This window comes from Sus scrofa, chromosome 4 (assembly GCF_054392235.1).
Source record: "Sus scrofa isolate SSC_HxYL_T2T_F1_AM1 chromosome 4, Sscrofa_HxYL_maternal_Yorkshire_Landrace_v2.0, whole genome shotgun sequence".
Classification (NCBI taxonomy): Eukaryota; Metazoa; Chordata; class Mammalia; order Artiodactyla; family Suidae; genus Sus; species Sus scrofa.
In genome coordinates this window covers 132,057,516-132,072,711 of record NC_139386.1, presented here as the reverse complement: position 1 = coordinate 132,072,711, position 15,196 = coordinate 132,057,516, and the positions used below count along the sequence as shown (strand labels likewise).

Genomic DNA, 15,196 nt, shown 5'->3' with positions numbered 1-15,196 from the left:
TAAGAGTAGAAAATGGTGCAGCTACTTTGGAAAGAGCTGGTCATTCCTGGAAAGGTTAAGCATAGAGTTACCACGTGACCTAGAATTATACCTCTAGGTATAGACCCAACAGAAATGAAAATACAAGTCCACACAAAACCTTATCCATGGATGTTCACAGCTGCATTGTACAGAATAGCCAAAAAGACTCAAATGTCCTAAATGCCCACCCCCTGATGAATGGATAGTGAGAATGTGGTCTGTCCATACAGCGAAATACCATTTGGTGATAAAAAGACAAGAAGCGCTGATAGATGCTCAACATGGATGAGCCTTGAAAACGTTATGCTTGGTGAAAGAAGCCCAACATTAAACAAAAATTTTTATATAATTCTATTTATAGGAAATATCCAGGATAGGCCAATCTGTAGAGTCGGCGAGTGGATTCGCGGTCGCCAGGCGTTGGAGATGTTTGAGAGGGCACAGAGACTGAATGGTGACACATGTGGAGTTTCTCTGGGGCGGTGGAAATGTTCTCAGGTTGATTGTTGTGATCATGGCAGAACTCTGTGTCTACACCAAAATCCACTGATTTATACACTATCGCTGGGCGAATTGCATCTCAATGAAATTAAAAAAAAAAAAAAAGCAGTACTAGAGGGAGGCATCAGTATGTTAAGCATTCTCCTGGTTAAGCATTCTCCTGGTTAAGATACATCATATAGATGCCATGTGTCAGATTTCTCATCAGTATCAAATGAGAAATTTCTAGTGGTTGTGCAAAGTGGAAAATCATGGTTCTTAGATGACCTAAAGACCGCTTCTGCTGGACATCTTGCAGTTGTTTCTCCAGACCCATTCTCCACATAGAAGAGCTATCTCATCAATAAATTTGATCAGAAATAGTTGCTTATAGGCTCAGTTTTAAGTGCATGGTGAAACTCCAGTTGAGGCCCAATAATGCCAGAATGTTCATGCTAGAAATGCCTTTGAGGAGTTCCCGTCGTGGCGCAGTGGTTAACGAATCCGACTAGGAACCATGAGGTTGCGGGTTCGGTCCCTGGCCTTGCTCAGTGGGTTAAGGATCCGGCGTTGCCGTGAGCTGTGGTGTAGGTTGCAGATGCGGCTCGGATCCCGTGTTGCTGTGGCTCTGGCGTAGGCCGGTGGCTACAGCTCCGATTGGACCCCTAGCCTGGGAACCTCCATATGCCGCAGGGGCGGCCCAAGAAATAGCAAAAAGACAAAAAAAAAAAGAAAAAGAAATGCCTTTGATACCACTTGATCCAAACCTCTGCTCTGATCATCAGGGAGACTGAGGCGCAGGGAGGTGAAATGATCTGCCCCAGTCGACCAAGCTAACTGGTGGCGGAACCTAGACAACACGGAGCTCTCGCATTTTAACCCAGGTCTCGTCCCTGGGCTGCTTGGTTCTCTGATGGAGAGCTGGTGAGTTTGAGCCAACTTGGCGTGGACTTGATGGGTCTTCTAACTTTCTCAAGGTGTGGTACCGACATTGTAATTACGCATTGGGGATCCCACAGGGAGAATATGGAGATCCCACAGGCAGAAGGCTATGTGATCTACATATTAGGAAGGCTCCCTATGGAAGATCGAAGAAACACTTGCATGTTGAAAATCAGAAAGGAAGCAGTATATTCCGCACGTCTGAGTCGCAAAAATAGAGAACACACTCAGTGGGAAAGGCGCCTACAAACGCTGGTCATTTCAAAGCGGTGGTTTCTGACGGACCGTTCCGTGGTTTTGGTGCCATCAGAAGTTTGGGGTTTCTAAACATGATTGGGGTGTAGGAAAGAGCCACATGTTCATGACGTGGGAGGGCAGAGAGACCCATGAGGGAAGAAAAGGCCACTTCCTGACTGCAATAAAGAAGACTGCAGAAATAAACGGAAGGTGGGGAAACGCAGCCGTGGCTACGGCCCCAGAAAATTCTGCAAGCAGTGCAACAACTCTGCAAGACTACTTATAATTTCTTTTCATCAGGAAAAGAAAAACATATCTTTGGTAGTGTGCCAATTCTCAGCAATTAATGGCACGTCTTTCCTTGGGAAAAGATACAATTAAAATCCTCCTGAAGTCGTTGCTCCCTGACTGCGGTGGACACCAGGGCTGCTCACTGATGCTTCTCTTTCCTTCCCGACACCCACGGTGGGCTGTGCTCTCCCGCCCACTTGCCGTGTCCTCACGTGACTCGCGTTGGCCAATGAAGAGACGGGAGGCTTTGAAAGGCAGGCGGCGGCACCACCTTTTCTTCTTTCCGGTCGTGGCAACCCGCAACGTCCCTGCCGGCGGCGGCTCTGCTGCCTGGGGCCGGGACTGAGCAGGACAGCGGTGTGGCACAGGACCTCTGCTTGACCCTGCTAGAGAGTGGGGTGCCTAAGAAAGAAACCTGCAAATTTAAGCCCCTGAATCTGTAGACCGACTCTTAAGCACAGCGGGATCTAACCTGTGCTGGCTGAAATGCCAGGCAACTCGAGTTCATCTTCATCAGTCCCGCCTCTTCGGATGCTGGCTGCGCTGCTCGCAACTGGGGGGGAAGCGCTACATGCAGGGAGTCTCGCTAGGAGCTGGACGCCTTCCAGCTTCCATCTCATACATTTTCACAATAAGCGGAAAGGCGAGTGTCAATAACCGCACTTTCCCTGTAAGAACCGAGAAGGGAAGTGACTTGCCCCAGCTCCCCGGCTCGCAGCAGAGCTGAGACAGGAAGACAGGTTTTCTGAATATCACACGAAGCTGGGCAGGGCCTCCTGTTACTGCTTAGAAACCAAGGTAATCTTAGCTTAGCTGATCACTCGGCTGTGACCTCTTCCCGTGTCTGTCACTCCTGCATCCTCCTCCTTGTTTTTGCTTTTCTATTTTCTCCAGGGGCCTGAGCCGTGGGAAGCTTTCTTTCAGCATGGTCCCCCACTTAGAGGTGACTGTCACCCTCCCACTAAATGGCGAGGAAATAAATCCTTGGCATGCAGCCCCTGAAAGGTAGGCTATGTTTTATATACATTGCAATTTGATGTGGTCCTTGTTTGAACCCTGCAGCAGCAGTTTTATTCCCTCTATGTGAAGAATGGGAAACTGAGGCGTGTTCTCTTGCAGCGCAGCAGGTTAAGGATGGTGTGTTGTCACTGCAGCAGCATGGGTCTGGTTTGATCCCCGGCCTGGGAACTTGAACATGCAGGGAGTATGACCAAAAAACAAAATGGGAAACTGAGCACAGGTGGGTTATGGAAACTGACTAAGGTTTAGTTAATAACCACTGGTGGGTGGATTTCAAATCGCTGTCACCTGACTGGAAAATGCTTGCTCTTTCTGGTGCATTTCCCACAGTGATCCTGCCTACATCTAAATCCTAATGGGACAAAAATAAAAAGTGAGTTAGACCGGAAGGATGGAGCCATCCTGCAGCCTGTTTGCTTGGGCTGTTCTCTACAAGAAGTAGCCTTTTGGTAGCTCAGAGGCTACAAAGTCCAGAGGTGCTGTCACAATGAAGGAACAGAGCCCTCCCAGCTCCTCAGGTGTGAGAGCCGCTGGAAATGGTTATTTAACCCCATTTTTTATTTGCCTATGGAAAGCACCCAATATATGGAGTTCCTGCGGTGGCTCAGTGGGTTAAGAACTGGACTAGCATCCATGAGGATGCAGGTTCGATCCCTGGCCTTGCCCAGGGGGTTAAGGATCTGGCGTTGCTGTGTGCTGTGCTATAGGTTGTAGGATCTGGTGTTGCTGTGGCTGTGGTGTAGGCTGGCAGCTGCAGCTCTGATTCGACCCCTAACCTGGAAATTTCCATATGCCGTGGGTATGGCCATAAAAGCAAGAAACAAGAAACAATTTAAAAAAAGAGAGAGAGAAAGTACTCAGTATGTATTTGTTCATACATTTCAGTTCTCCAGGGGCTTATTAAGGTCAGCAGTCGGTAAACAGGGCCTGCCCAGCTCTGAATCAGCAGTCGATAAACGGGGGCCTGCCCAGCTCTGGCTTCAAGGCGGGCTCAGGGATTTGACTTGCCCCCCGAGTGGGCATTTCCAGCGTCTGCATTTTCCCGGCAGCTGTTTAACACCTCGCACTACCATGAGCTAGGTACCAGTTTCTTAGTCCAGCTCTACGTCTGTTTCACTTCTCTGTAAACTAAGAGCTCAGATCCCTGGAAGGAATGAAAAGACATCCCGTTCCTGGTATTCGAGGCTAACTCTAGAAGCGGTTATTTATCGCACGTCTTATGCTCTGCTGCCCGGGAGCTGATTTGATGTGGTCAGGTCTTGTCCACGCTGTGAGGGGCTCTGCTGCCTTCGCCTCATCTGTAACAAGGGGAGGTTCCAGGCCTGGAGATCTCAGGGGTGGCCTTCTCGTTCTCAGACCTTTTCAGCCAGATCAGTACCGACCTGAAGCTCTGTCGACGTTGGTTTAACACCTGCACTGGTCACTCTGTTCATTCAGTATTTCCCCAGGGCTTTGCTCTGGGCCTGGTTCTCCCCTAGATGCTCGTGACAGAGAGTGAGTGAGACAGACAGGGTCCCTGGTCTGAGCAAACTCACAGTCTAGCGGGAAGAAAGAAATAATAAATGAGTAAACAGGTGAAGGTGCTCAGTTCACTGTGCCCGGGATTGGTTACCGTAGATGGGGGGTTATGGAAAACTTCCGTGGCAAGGGTCTTTCTGAGCGAAGACTTGGATGATAAGGAGCCAGACTGGAAAAGAACATTCCAGGCAGAGAGAGTAGAAAGTCTCTGGTTCTCAAAATAGGGTAAAATCAAGCATGAGAATAAGGTTGGGATAATACCGTTCGCGGAATGGTTGCTGTGGGCCGAGCACTGGGCTAGGTGCTTCCACCTGGGATCTCATTCTAATGAATCACCTGCAAGGTAGGGCAGCCGTTCTTTGAGCACCTGGGCTCCCTCTCCTCCATGGGGCTCTAGGGAAGCGGACTCAGTCAGGGCTCTTTGCAAATCCGTCTCGGGGCTCTCCCAGCATTTGGTGGGCAGTGACCAGGGAGGAAGGGTTCACACGACAAAGAATTGTCCCTCATCGGGTGTGATTCTCAGATGACCCACCAAGGGTTATGTTAGTGAAAAAATGTTTATAACCTCTGAACCTGAAACCTAACTCTGTGCACACACATGAAGCTGTGAAAGAATAAAAATATGTGTATATATACTGGCCTCAGCTCCCGGCTCCTGGCACAGGGCTTCTAAAACCTCTGAATTTCCTAAGTGATAAGAGTGCTAGGAGCATCTTTTTTGTTCTAATATTTAGTCTTTGACCCTAAATCCTGACACAGAGCTCTCAAATCCTTAGGGATTTCCCAGGTGCTGGAAGCGTATTTTGTTTCAGTGAGGTGGCTCTGGGGCTTCGGGATGCAGGCCGGTCAGCAGAAATATCACGACTGGAAGCTCGGAGCTGTCAGCTGCACCCTCCATCCTCTGGGAAGCCCAGAGGGGCTGGGGATTGAGTTAAGGACAGGTGGGGCACGAGTGATAAAACTTCCACAAAAATCTGCAAAGTATGGGACTTGGAGTGCCTCCAGTTGGGGAACGTGCAGAGGTGTCATGCGGAGTGTGTGCCCCGAGAGCGAATGGAAACGCCCCAGCCCTTCCCACGCACCTGGCTGTAGGTACCTCTTCACCTGGCTGTTCATCAGTATCCTTGGTTTTACCCTCTTGTAAATAAACTGGTAAGTATGAGGAAGCGGTTCCCTGGGTTCTGTAATCTGATCTAGCAAACGTTCTAATCCAAGGAGGGGGCCCTGGGAACTTCTGCTTCTCAGGCAAGTCAGGCACAAGTAAGGGTGACCTCGGGATCTACTGCTGGTGATGGCATCTCAGGTCGGGGTCTAGGGGACGGCGTTGTGGGACTGAGCCCTTCCCCTGCGGAGTCTGTGCTGACTTCGGTTGTGGTCGAAAGTGAATTGAACGGACCCAGTGCTGTCAGAGAATTGGCTGCTCTGGGAGAAGCCGTTGGGAAAGTGGTCAACGACCAAATGGAGGGAAGATCTTACTCTGTTTTTTATTTGGAACTTGATGGAGAAATGTTCACTGTTGCGGAAAATACCCACTGCAATGCTTGCCGCTCATGGGGTTTGAGTCACCAGAATGACACACCTGCACTGGCCTGCCTTGGAAGCTGTCCCTGCAAAAATGTAACCCGGGAGCTCTGACGTTGCCTTCAATAGATTTAAAATCCCGCATTTCTAAGCTGGAGATGCTTCCATTGCATTCTCTCGTTTAACTCCTTCATTGTAAGTGAATAAAAGCAACTGACTACGTCACTGTGTCCGCTAATGTCATGGAAGCCAAGCAAAGGCTTCTGCTGCTTTTTTTTTTTTTTTTTTTTTTTTTTGTCTTTTTGCCTTTTCTAGGGCCGCACCTGTGGCATATGGAAGTTCCCAGGCTAGGGTTCTATCGGAGCTGTAGCCGCCTGCCCATGCCAGAGCCATGGCAACGCAGGATCCAAGCCGCATTTGCAACCTACACCACAGCTCACGGCAACGCCGGGTCCTTAACCCACTGAACGAGGCCAGGGATCGAACCCACAACCTCATGGTTCCCAGTCGGATTTGTTAACCACTGTGCCACGACGGGAATGCCGAGTAAAGGCTTCTACTGCATATTTATTTTTAATGACTCACCTGTTCTTTTTCCTCTATGAGATAATCAAGGCTTAGTGCTAAAAATGCAGTATCCCAGAAAAACCCCAGTCCCAGGCAAACAGGACTGCTGTTTCCCTTAGATAATGTCATTTTTTTCCCCCTGAAATTGGGTGTAGGTGGGTTTTATTATGTAAGACTTTAACTCCATGCTCGCGAAGGACAGTATTGAGTCAGATGGGGTAGAGAACCATCGCCCTAGAAAAAGCCCTGACTCACGGGGCAGCTTCAGATTAGGATGTGTTTCCACAGGTTGTCCCAAACGGGGAACACCCGAGGCGGAGTCCAGCCCTTTCCTGCACAGGTAAGGGTTGTACCTGTGAGGCTGGGCTGGTGTGTTGGGTTGGAAGGTAGATCACAGGGCCTTTGCCATCTGGGTTCCTCGCCCTGGCAGCCTCCAGCACGACGTCCAGAGGGATGCAGACAAGTCTAATGAAAGTCGTGGCACAGGGGAACTTTGTTTTTGCCATCCTTCCACCTCTTCTTGACACCTGCTCTCTAGGTCCTCGAGTTGAGAACTGTCCCCAGACGGTCCAAAGTGTGGCTTCTGACCTCAGACAGACGTAGACTCAGGTCTCCGCTCCGACCTGACCATTCTGCGCCTGCGCCTCCTTGCCTGCAAAGTGAGGTGATGAGAATCTGTCTGCCCGGCGTACGTGCTGGGACTAAAGAGAAGGAACAGGCTAAGGTCGCAGCTTCTTAGCATCATGTGCAAGGTCGATGTCTAAGAAGTTTTTTTATCGGAGTTCCCCTAGTGGCGCAGTGGTTAACGCATCCGACTAGGAACCATGGGGTTTCGGGTTTGATCCCTGGCTTCCCTCAGTGGGTTAAGGATCCGGTGCTGCTGTGAGCTGTGGTGTATGTCGCAGACGTGGCTTGGACCCCGAGTTTCTGTGGCTGTGGTGCAGCTCCAATTCAGCCCCTAGCCTGGGAACGTCCATGTGCTGCGGGTGCGGCCCCAGAAAAGACAAAAAAGAAAAAGAAGTTTGTTTATCACTGTTCCTCATCCGCCCAGCTCCGCTGTCCCCAGTAGTGACTTGGGAGCCAAAATTCTTTATTCCCATTTCTGGTGCCTCCTTTCTCACCTGTGTCACTGATTTCACCTGGTTGGTAGGAAACCAGGCCACTTAATGAAGCAACGCGTATTAAGGTGTGAGCAACCAATGGACCATCCTTTTAGCAGGCTGCCTGTGTTTTAAAACTTATTAACCTTCACCAGAGGAGTGTGCATAAGATAGTTTTTGAATGGAGCAGAAAATGGTAGCAGAGTTTCGTGTCCCCTGTTATGGGTCCTGTCCCCTTAAAGTGCATGTGTGGGAGCCCGGACCCCTAGGCCCTCTGGATGGGAATGTGTTTGCAGGCAGGGCCTTTGATGGGGGACTGAGGTTCCACGAGGTCACTGGGCTGGGCCCCAATCCCATGATTGGTGTCCTCGTAAGAAGAGGAGGTCAGGCTGCAGACATGCACAGAGGGAGGCTGCGTGAGGCCGCAGGGAGAAGACACCCGCCCACTGGCCAAGGAGAGGCCCTCAGAGGAAGCCAGCCATACTCATGCCTTGACCTTGGCCTTCGAGCCTCCAGATCTGTGAGGAAATCAAGTCCTGTTTTTAGGCCACCCAGCCTGTGGCAGGGCAGCTCTCGCAAACTAGGACACGTCCTGTGCCCGTCATGGGTCCTTTTCCGATTAAAGCTCCTGGGCCCAAAGCTCGGTGAGCTGCTCGAATGCCTTGTTCTCCTTTTTCGTCCTTACAGCAAAGCCCCAGAGACCCAGTGTGCGAGTTCCCAGCGGGAAGAGAGGAATGATTATTGCTGAGTTCCACGCAGCCAGGCAGTAATCATCACAGCAGTTTAGGGGGTTATCGTGACAGAGAGGGAAACTGAGAGAGGTTACAGATCTTAACTGAAGTATCATTCATTCAGGAGTTCCCATCGTGGTGCAGCGGAAACGAATCCGACTAGTATCCGTGAGGGATGCAGGTTCGATCCCTGGCCTCGCTCAGTGGGTTGGGGATCCGGCATTGCTGTGAGCTGTGGTATAGTTTGCAGACGTGGCTCGGATCCCGCGTTGCTGTGGCTGTGGTGTAGGCTGGCAGCTGTAGCTCTGATTCAACCCCTAGCCTGGAATTTCCACGTGTTGCAGGTGCCAAGTGCCATGTGCTGCAGTGCCCTAAAAAGACAATAATAAACACATAAGCAAATGAATGAATGAATAAGGTAATCACTCACTCAGCAGGTGTCTGTTGCCCATCGAAAGCCATGCCCATATACCAGGCAACGTAAAAGGAGCTGGACATGTATCAGCCACCCAAGCTGACTTACTCCCTGCTCTCCTAGGGCTAATCGTTTAGCGGGGAAAACAAATTTTCAACGGATCATCACAGACATAACTCTATCACCATAAATGTGATAACTTACGGAGACGCATACCATACCCGGAGCAGAGCCAGATCAGTTTCGTTCCATTCCGTAAAAATGTACAGAGCTCCTCTGCTCTGCCAGCCATTGTGCTGAGCGCTTGGGAAATACCAGTGAACAAGACAGACAGGGGCTCGAGCCTCTCAGAACTCCCAGGTCCAGTGGGAAAAGAGGATGTCCAAGAAGGCTTACAAATGAGAGAGAGAGAGAGGCGTTATGAGAGAGAACTTCAAGGTAACCTAGGAGCATTTAGCAAAGGCACATGATTAAGTCTAAGAAATCAGGGTAGAGAGTTCCTGTTGTGGCGCAGCAGTAACTGACCCGACTAGTATCCACGAGGATGCGGGTTCGATCCCTGGCCTTGCTCGGTGGGTTAAGGATCTGGCGTTGCCGTGAGCTGTGGTGTAGGTCGCAGACGTGGCTCAGATCCCGAGTGGCTGTGCCTGTGGTGTAGGCCAGCAGCTGCAGCTCTGATTCAACCTGTAGCCTGACAACCTCTGTACGCTGAGGGTGCGGCCCTAAAAAGACCAAAAAAGAAAAAAGAAAAAGACATCAGGGCCGGCCTCTGGAGGCGTTTGTGTACATCGTGAGGCCTGGAGAATCAGGCAGCCGTGGGCCAGGCAGAGGGACGCGGAGCTTAGTTCAGTCAGGCCACCTCCAGGGCAGCGCGGGCCTCCCTCCCGCTGGAGAGTCTCCTCTGAAGCCCTGTGCTCTCTGGTCATAAGCCACCTGCTGAGGTGGGCGCTGAGCGCAGAGCTGCCGCCACACTGCCTTGTCCGGAATGGGATGTTTGCCTCTGAGGGGGTGAGCCTGGCGGCTTCCCTCTCAGTGGGGCGTTTAGGGCCTGCGTCTCCCCTGCAGTCCTGTCCCCTGCAGTCCTGTCCCCTGCGGCAGCCACGGGGCTCGGCCTTTTCCGTGCTGCTCCTCCCCCACACAAGCCAGAAATCGGAAGGACGTGGTTACCAGACGCCCTGGCAGGGAGGGTTGGTCGTGCGGCCCAGTTCTGGCTGAGAAGCAGACATTCCTGGGTGGGCTTTCCCGAAGAACCTGAAAAAAGGTTATTTAGAACGGAAGTATAGTTGATGTACAATATTCTGTCCGTTTCTGCTGTACAGCCAAGCGACCCAGTCACACATGTTTATAGATTCTCACATTCTCCTCCATCATGCTGCGTCACACGTGACCAGATGCCGTTCGTTCCCTGTGCTACGCAGCAGGACCTCATGGCTTATCCACTCCAAACGCAATCGTTTGCATCTACTCACCCCAAACCTTCGTCCACGCCACTCCCTCCCCCTCGGCAACCAACCACAAGTCTGTTCTTCCCATCTGTGCGTCTGTGTCTGCAGAAGAACAGTTCTTTAAAGGAGAGACTTTTCCCCCCTCTTTCCGACGCCCTCTTCCCTCTTCTTGCCTTGAATCCAAACGAAGGACCTGGAAGCACAGCAGCCACCTGGTGAGGTGGGGGAGGGAAGCTACGGCTAAGGATGCGCAATCCCTAAACAAGGGCCTGCCTCCCTCCCGGCTCCTGTCAAGCTGCCCTGCTTAGGCCCCGACCTAGCTGTTCGGAGGGGCTGTGGAATCTCCAGCACTAAGGTGATGAGATGTTTTTCCCCTTACCTTTACTGGCAACCAACCACATCCATATGCTGTGTTTAAGCTGTGACTCAAGCTGAATCATATTTGCTCAGGCTGTGGGACTCTCCGGAGTGCAGAGCCAGCCGCCTTTTGAAGCATCTTGATTTAGACACCTGGGGCTCTGATATTCTAGCACTTCATGTGAAAACAGGTAAAAAGTATTCAGGGAGTGGCTCCCCCCCAAAGCCTGGATACCACAAAAATGATGCAGATTTAAAAAAAAATTTACAGCTCAGGGGAAAATAGAAAAAGTGAATAGAAAAAAAAAAAAAAAGACATGACAAAAACAGGCTTTAGGTAGTGTGTCAGATTATATTCCCTTTTGTAAGATCTGGGCATGTGGGAAACACAGCCTCCTGAGCAAAAGACAGACAATTCCTCCAGATGTCTCCTTTTGTCCAACTCTTCCGTCTTGTATTTACAGGGAGGTCTTTACAACACGGATTTTCCAAGGCAATCGGATGCCTCTGCAGTCTAATCTCAAAAGTATTTTCTTACTGAAAAGAAATCTGCGCTTTTGTCTGGCTCACCCCCAGAACGCAATCCCAGAGTTTGTAAGTCAAAGCTACATATTGACTTGATTGCAGATTGCTGTCTCTGATGCAAAAAGGTTGATCTTTGTAAAGCTGGTCTTCGAAGAACCAGACTAGCCTGGATTCGGTGCGTCGCATATGTTTTCTGCCTCAGCAGCTGAACCAGAGTCACTGCAGTAAACTGAGTTCATCGGTTTGGCCAGATCCTGGACTTGCGGGCACAGGGGAAGAAGAGCGGCCACCTCCCACAGTGGGACCGAGGGACCCGCGTGCCCACCTCCCCCTTTGGGTACCTGACTGGGGCCACCGCTTTGGGGTAAATCAGTACAGAGATCAGTGTGGGCCGTAAGGTGGAGAGGGTCCCTTGATTCAAGGAGCAGAGAACCACGGAAGCCAAAGAGAGGGTTTCCCACCTGTGAGACCCTTGGGCCAGAAAGCCGGTCGGGGCTTGAGGCAGCTGCACGGATGGGCAGTTCTCTTTGCTCTCTTGTGGCTGTACCATCCCATGCTGTGCTTTCTCTTGCCTTTCACAAGATGTGTCTGCTCTATTTTCCTGTCTTTATTAACAGGCCGGTTCCTCAATCCAGATGCCAGAAAGAGCTAGTCCAGAAGCCTTTGCTTACGGACCTGGTGACATGGCCTTTTTGGGTAGCGCTCTTGGCCAAAGGCATCGTCACGAGCCATTAGGCAGCTCATGGATAGGCTGCCTCAGGCCAGGTGCCCGCCTCCGTCCCCTCAGTGGTCACTGATGCACAGACACCGCCTAATGTGACTCTCCTGATCCAGGGGGCTGTGGCCAGGGCAGTTCATACCAGAAGCAAGCATTAGGGAACAAGCTGTGAGACTTGTGTGTACCTTGAGTCCAGGGCCGTCACCCAGAACTCAGCTTGGCCAGCGGCCCCCAGATTTCCTCATCTGTAAATAGGGGGATGGTGACACCTGGTTCATGGGGTCGTCGTGAGACTTAAACCGACTGATGGACAATATTATACTAGCGATATTATTATCAGAAAGGGATAACCCCAAGCCATTTTGACCCATCTGGCTTCTCAGACAGCCTGGCCATTCATCTAAAGAGAAAAACAGCGGCAGAAAGCAAGTAACCAGTGCGGACAGCTCGGGGATGGGCAGCTCCTGCTTTCCTGAGGGAGGAGGGGTCAGGGCAGCCAGGAGTCCTGTGCCCGGGGTCCCACAGGACTGCGGGTGCGTGGACTGTGAGTGCGGGACAGTGTGTGTGTGTGTGTGTGTGTGGAATGAGTGGCAGATAAGAGACGACCCCTCCTCTTCCTCTGTTCAGAGCCTCTCCTGTCCACCTTTTCACCACGGCCCTCTCTACCTTTCGTTTTCATTTTCTTGGAGCACAGCTGATTTACAGCGTCGTGGTAGATTCGCATGCACAGCCACGGGATTCATGTGTGTAGGAAGAGGTATGTTCTTTTTCATATTCTTTTCCCGCAGAGGTTGTTATAAGCTATTGAGTCGAGGTCCCCGGGCTACACAGCATATCCTCGTTGCTCATCTATTTCCTATACTGTAGTGTGTGTGTGTGTGCAGCCCGACCTCTTAATTTAACCTCTCGCCCCTTCCCCGCAGTGGGTAAGCGTTTTCTGTGTCTGTGGGTCTGTTTCTGTTCATTTGTGTATATACGTGTTTTTAGATTCCACATAGGTGATAGCACATGGTCTTTGTCTTTCTCTCTACGTTTCTTTAAAGAGAAAGAGAAAAGTAGACAGGACATTTAAAAAGCAATGCAGAGTTGAGGGAGTTCCTATCATGGCTCAGTGGTTAACAAATCCGACTAGGAACCATGGGGTTGCGGGTTCCATCCCTGGCCTGGATCAGTGGGTTAAAGATCTGGTGTTGCCGTGAGCTGTGGTGTAGGTCGCAGATGCGGCTCGGATCCCGCGTTGCTGTGGCTCTGGCGAAGGCCGGCGGCTACGGCTCCGATTCGACCCCCAGCCTGGAAACCTCCACATGCCATGGGTGCGGCCCTAGAAGAGACAAAAAAAAAAAAAAAAAAAAAAAAAAGAATAAATAAAAAATATAAAACCCCAACAATGCAGAGTTGAAAAGAGAGAGGCGGCAGAGAGTGGGCAGAGGTAATGAGACGCTGGGTGTGAGTTCCCGGGAGGGGCTGGGCAGATCAGCCCACAGAGTTCAACTGCTGGGGAATTTTGGCTCGTAACACAACATCCTGTAGCTGCTGGTAAACATCAGGCCCTTTGTGGGAGAGGTGGCCCCGACCTTGGCAGAGCTGCGTCTGGGTGGGGACCCCTGGAACTCCCTGACTCACAGAGGAGATAGCTGAAGGAGGGCGGGGCACAGGCGTGGGACAGCCGGCTGCTGCCCAGCTCACCGGTGCCACCTTCAAGCACGGGGTGGGGGAGCGGGGCTGCAGAGACACCTGTTTCCCAGGCCTCTGTCCCCACATGGACACCCGGGGAGCCTAGGTGAGTGGGCTCAGGTTGCTCACACTTAGGTTGTCAAGAAAAAGACCCTGAAGCTTAGGGAAAAGGGTCACAGGGTATTCACGAAGGCGAATGACTTTTCCAGGTCACGCCGCAGGGTGGGATGTGTTGGTGCGGCAGAGGCGACCCGCCGACTTCTGCAGTGGGGCAGGGAGATCACCGGGGCAGGCCAAGCAGAAGCCAAGGGCTGATGTGTCCTTTGAGAAGAATACGGGAAGGGCAAAGCTAGGGGCGATGGGGACGAGAAGCAAGAGCCGAATCGTGCTCCCCTGTCTCTGGCCAGCCCTCCATTGGCACTGGTGGGGGGCACTCCTGGGGTCCCGGCTGTCTTCTTTGTCCAGGACTTCTCTCCCCTTCTCTGTTAATTAGGACATTGGAGAAATTTTCATGAAAATTACGGTGTCTAGACTTGGGGAGCTGTGGGGAGCGCTAGGGGAAGGTTTAATTGCAGCGTTGAGAAGACACATGAAGACGGCAGGGTTTTGCAAGTCTCTTCTGAGGACAAAGCCGCACGGAGCTGTGGTTTCCCCGATTGCCCTGACATTGCCTGTCATGTCAGGGATGCCTTGGGTGTTTTGTCTGAGCATTTAGGGTTGCCAAAGTGTTTGTCTCCTCAAGAAAAAGTTGCAAGGATCTGCAGAGAAAGCTGTGCTGCCGTGCTTTGGTCTTCACCAGTCTTACTGTCAGCGGGAGCCGTCGCAAAGGGGGACAGAGGCAGACCTGAAGATACTCCCTGCATCTTTTGGAGAAATAGAGGAAGTGATGAGGATGGAGCCGCCTACCTTGCCAAGTCTGGTTACCGGGTGTTTCTGGTTACCAAGGACACAGATTCAATGGCATGTGTCCTTCAGCCTACTGTTGGGAGGACCAAGCAAAATGCTTCCCTTGCTAACATATAGTAAAGCCAGGCTCACTGGTATCCAGTTAACTAGAAATCCCCATGAGTCGGCCCTTCTCCACCTGGAGAGGACAAAGTGACTGGTGTTCGTGATGATGCCTGGAAGGTTCCAGGCCATCCCCAAATGCCTTTTGCTTTTCCCAGTGGAACTGTCACTGTCGTTTCTGCTGATTATGCATGTAAAACTCGCTTACTATAAAGATTCAACACTGAAAAATGCGAAAGTGGAAAATCCCTTTGTAAGTGTCTCACCCCATAGTTAACCCCCCAGTTAAACATTCAATGGTCTTGTGTAGATCCCTAGGAAATTGTCATGCATATAAATATACGCAAGTATATAGACTATATTTATGTAAATTAGATCATACTGTTAAGCAACCTCCCTTTCCAGTTTATATGTCATAAACATCTGTATCAAAGATACAGAACTGGGAGTTCCCAGTTGTGGCTCAGGGGTAACAAACCTGACTAGTATCCATGAGGATTCGGGTTCGATCCCTGGCTCCACTCAGTGGGTCAAGGATCTGGCACTGCCAGGAGCTGTGGTGTAGGTTGCAGACGCGGCTCAGATGCTGCATTGCTTTGGCTGTGGTGTAGGCTGGCAGCTGCAAC

General features: G+C 51.1%; 1 protein-coding gene across 5 annotated transcripts in view; it reads left to right on the top strand.

The window, feature by feature from the left end:
* LOC110260388 (uncharacterized) overlaps positions 1–13,273 on the top strand; it is a 34,006-nt gene extending 20,733 nt beyond the window's left edge. The window contains exons 1-4 of one of the 5 annotated variants that reach the window (XR_002343635.2): positions 2,248–2,769; positions 2,866–2,976; positions 6,886–6,937; positions 11,110–13,273. Coding sequence is in view for 1 of the 5 variants with exons in the window: in XM_085024150.1 (XP_084880276.1) it covers positions 2,866–2,973 (108 nt within the window). In the remaining 4 variants the exon portion in view is untranslated. Of the gene's footprint in view, positions 1–2,247; positions 2,770–2,865; positions 2,977–3,090; positions 6,253–6,885; positions 6,938–11,109 lie in introns of those variants that run through there. The other 4 variants (XR_002343634.2, XR_014844875.1, XR_014844876.1 and 1 more) reach the window with 4 other exon arrangements.
* The last annotated feature ends 1,923 nt before the right edge of the window (positions 13,274–15,196 follow it).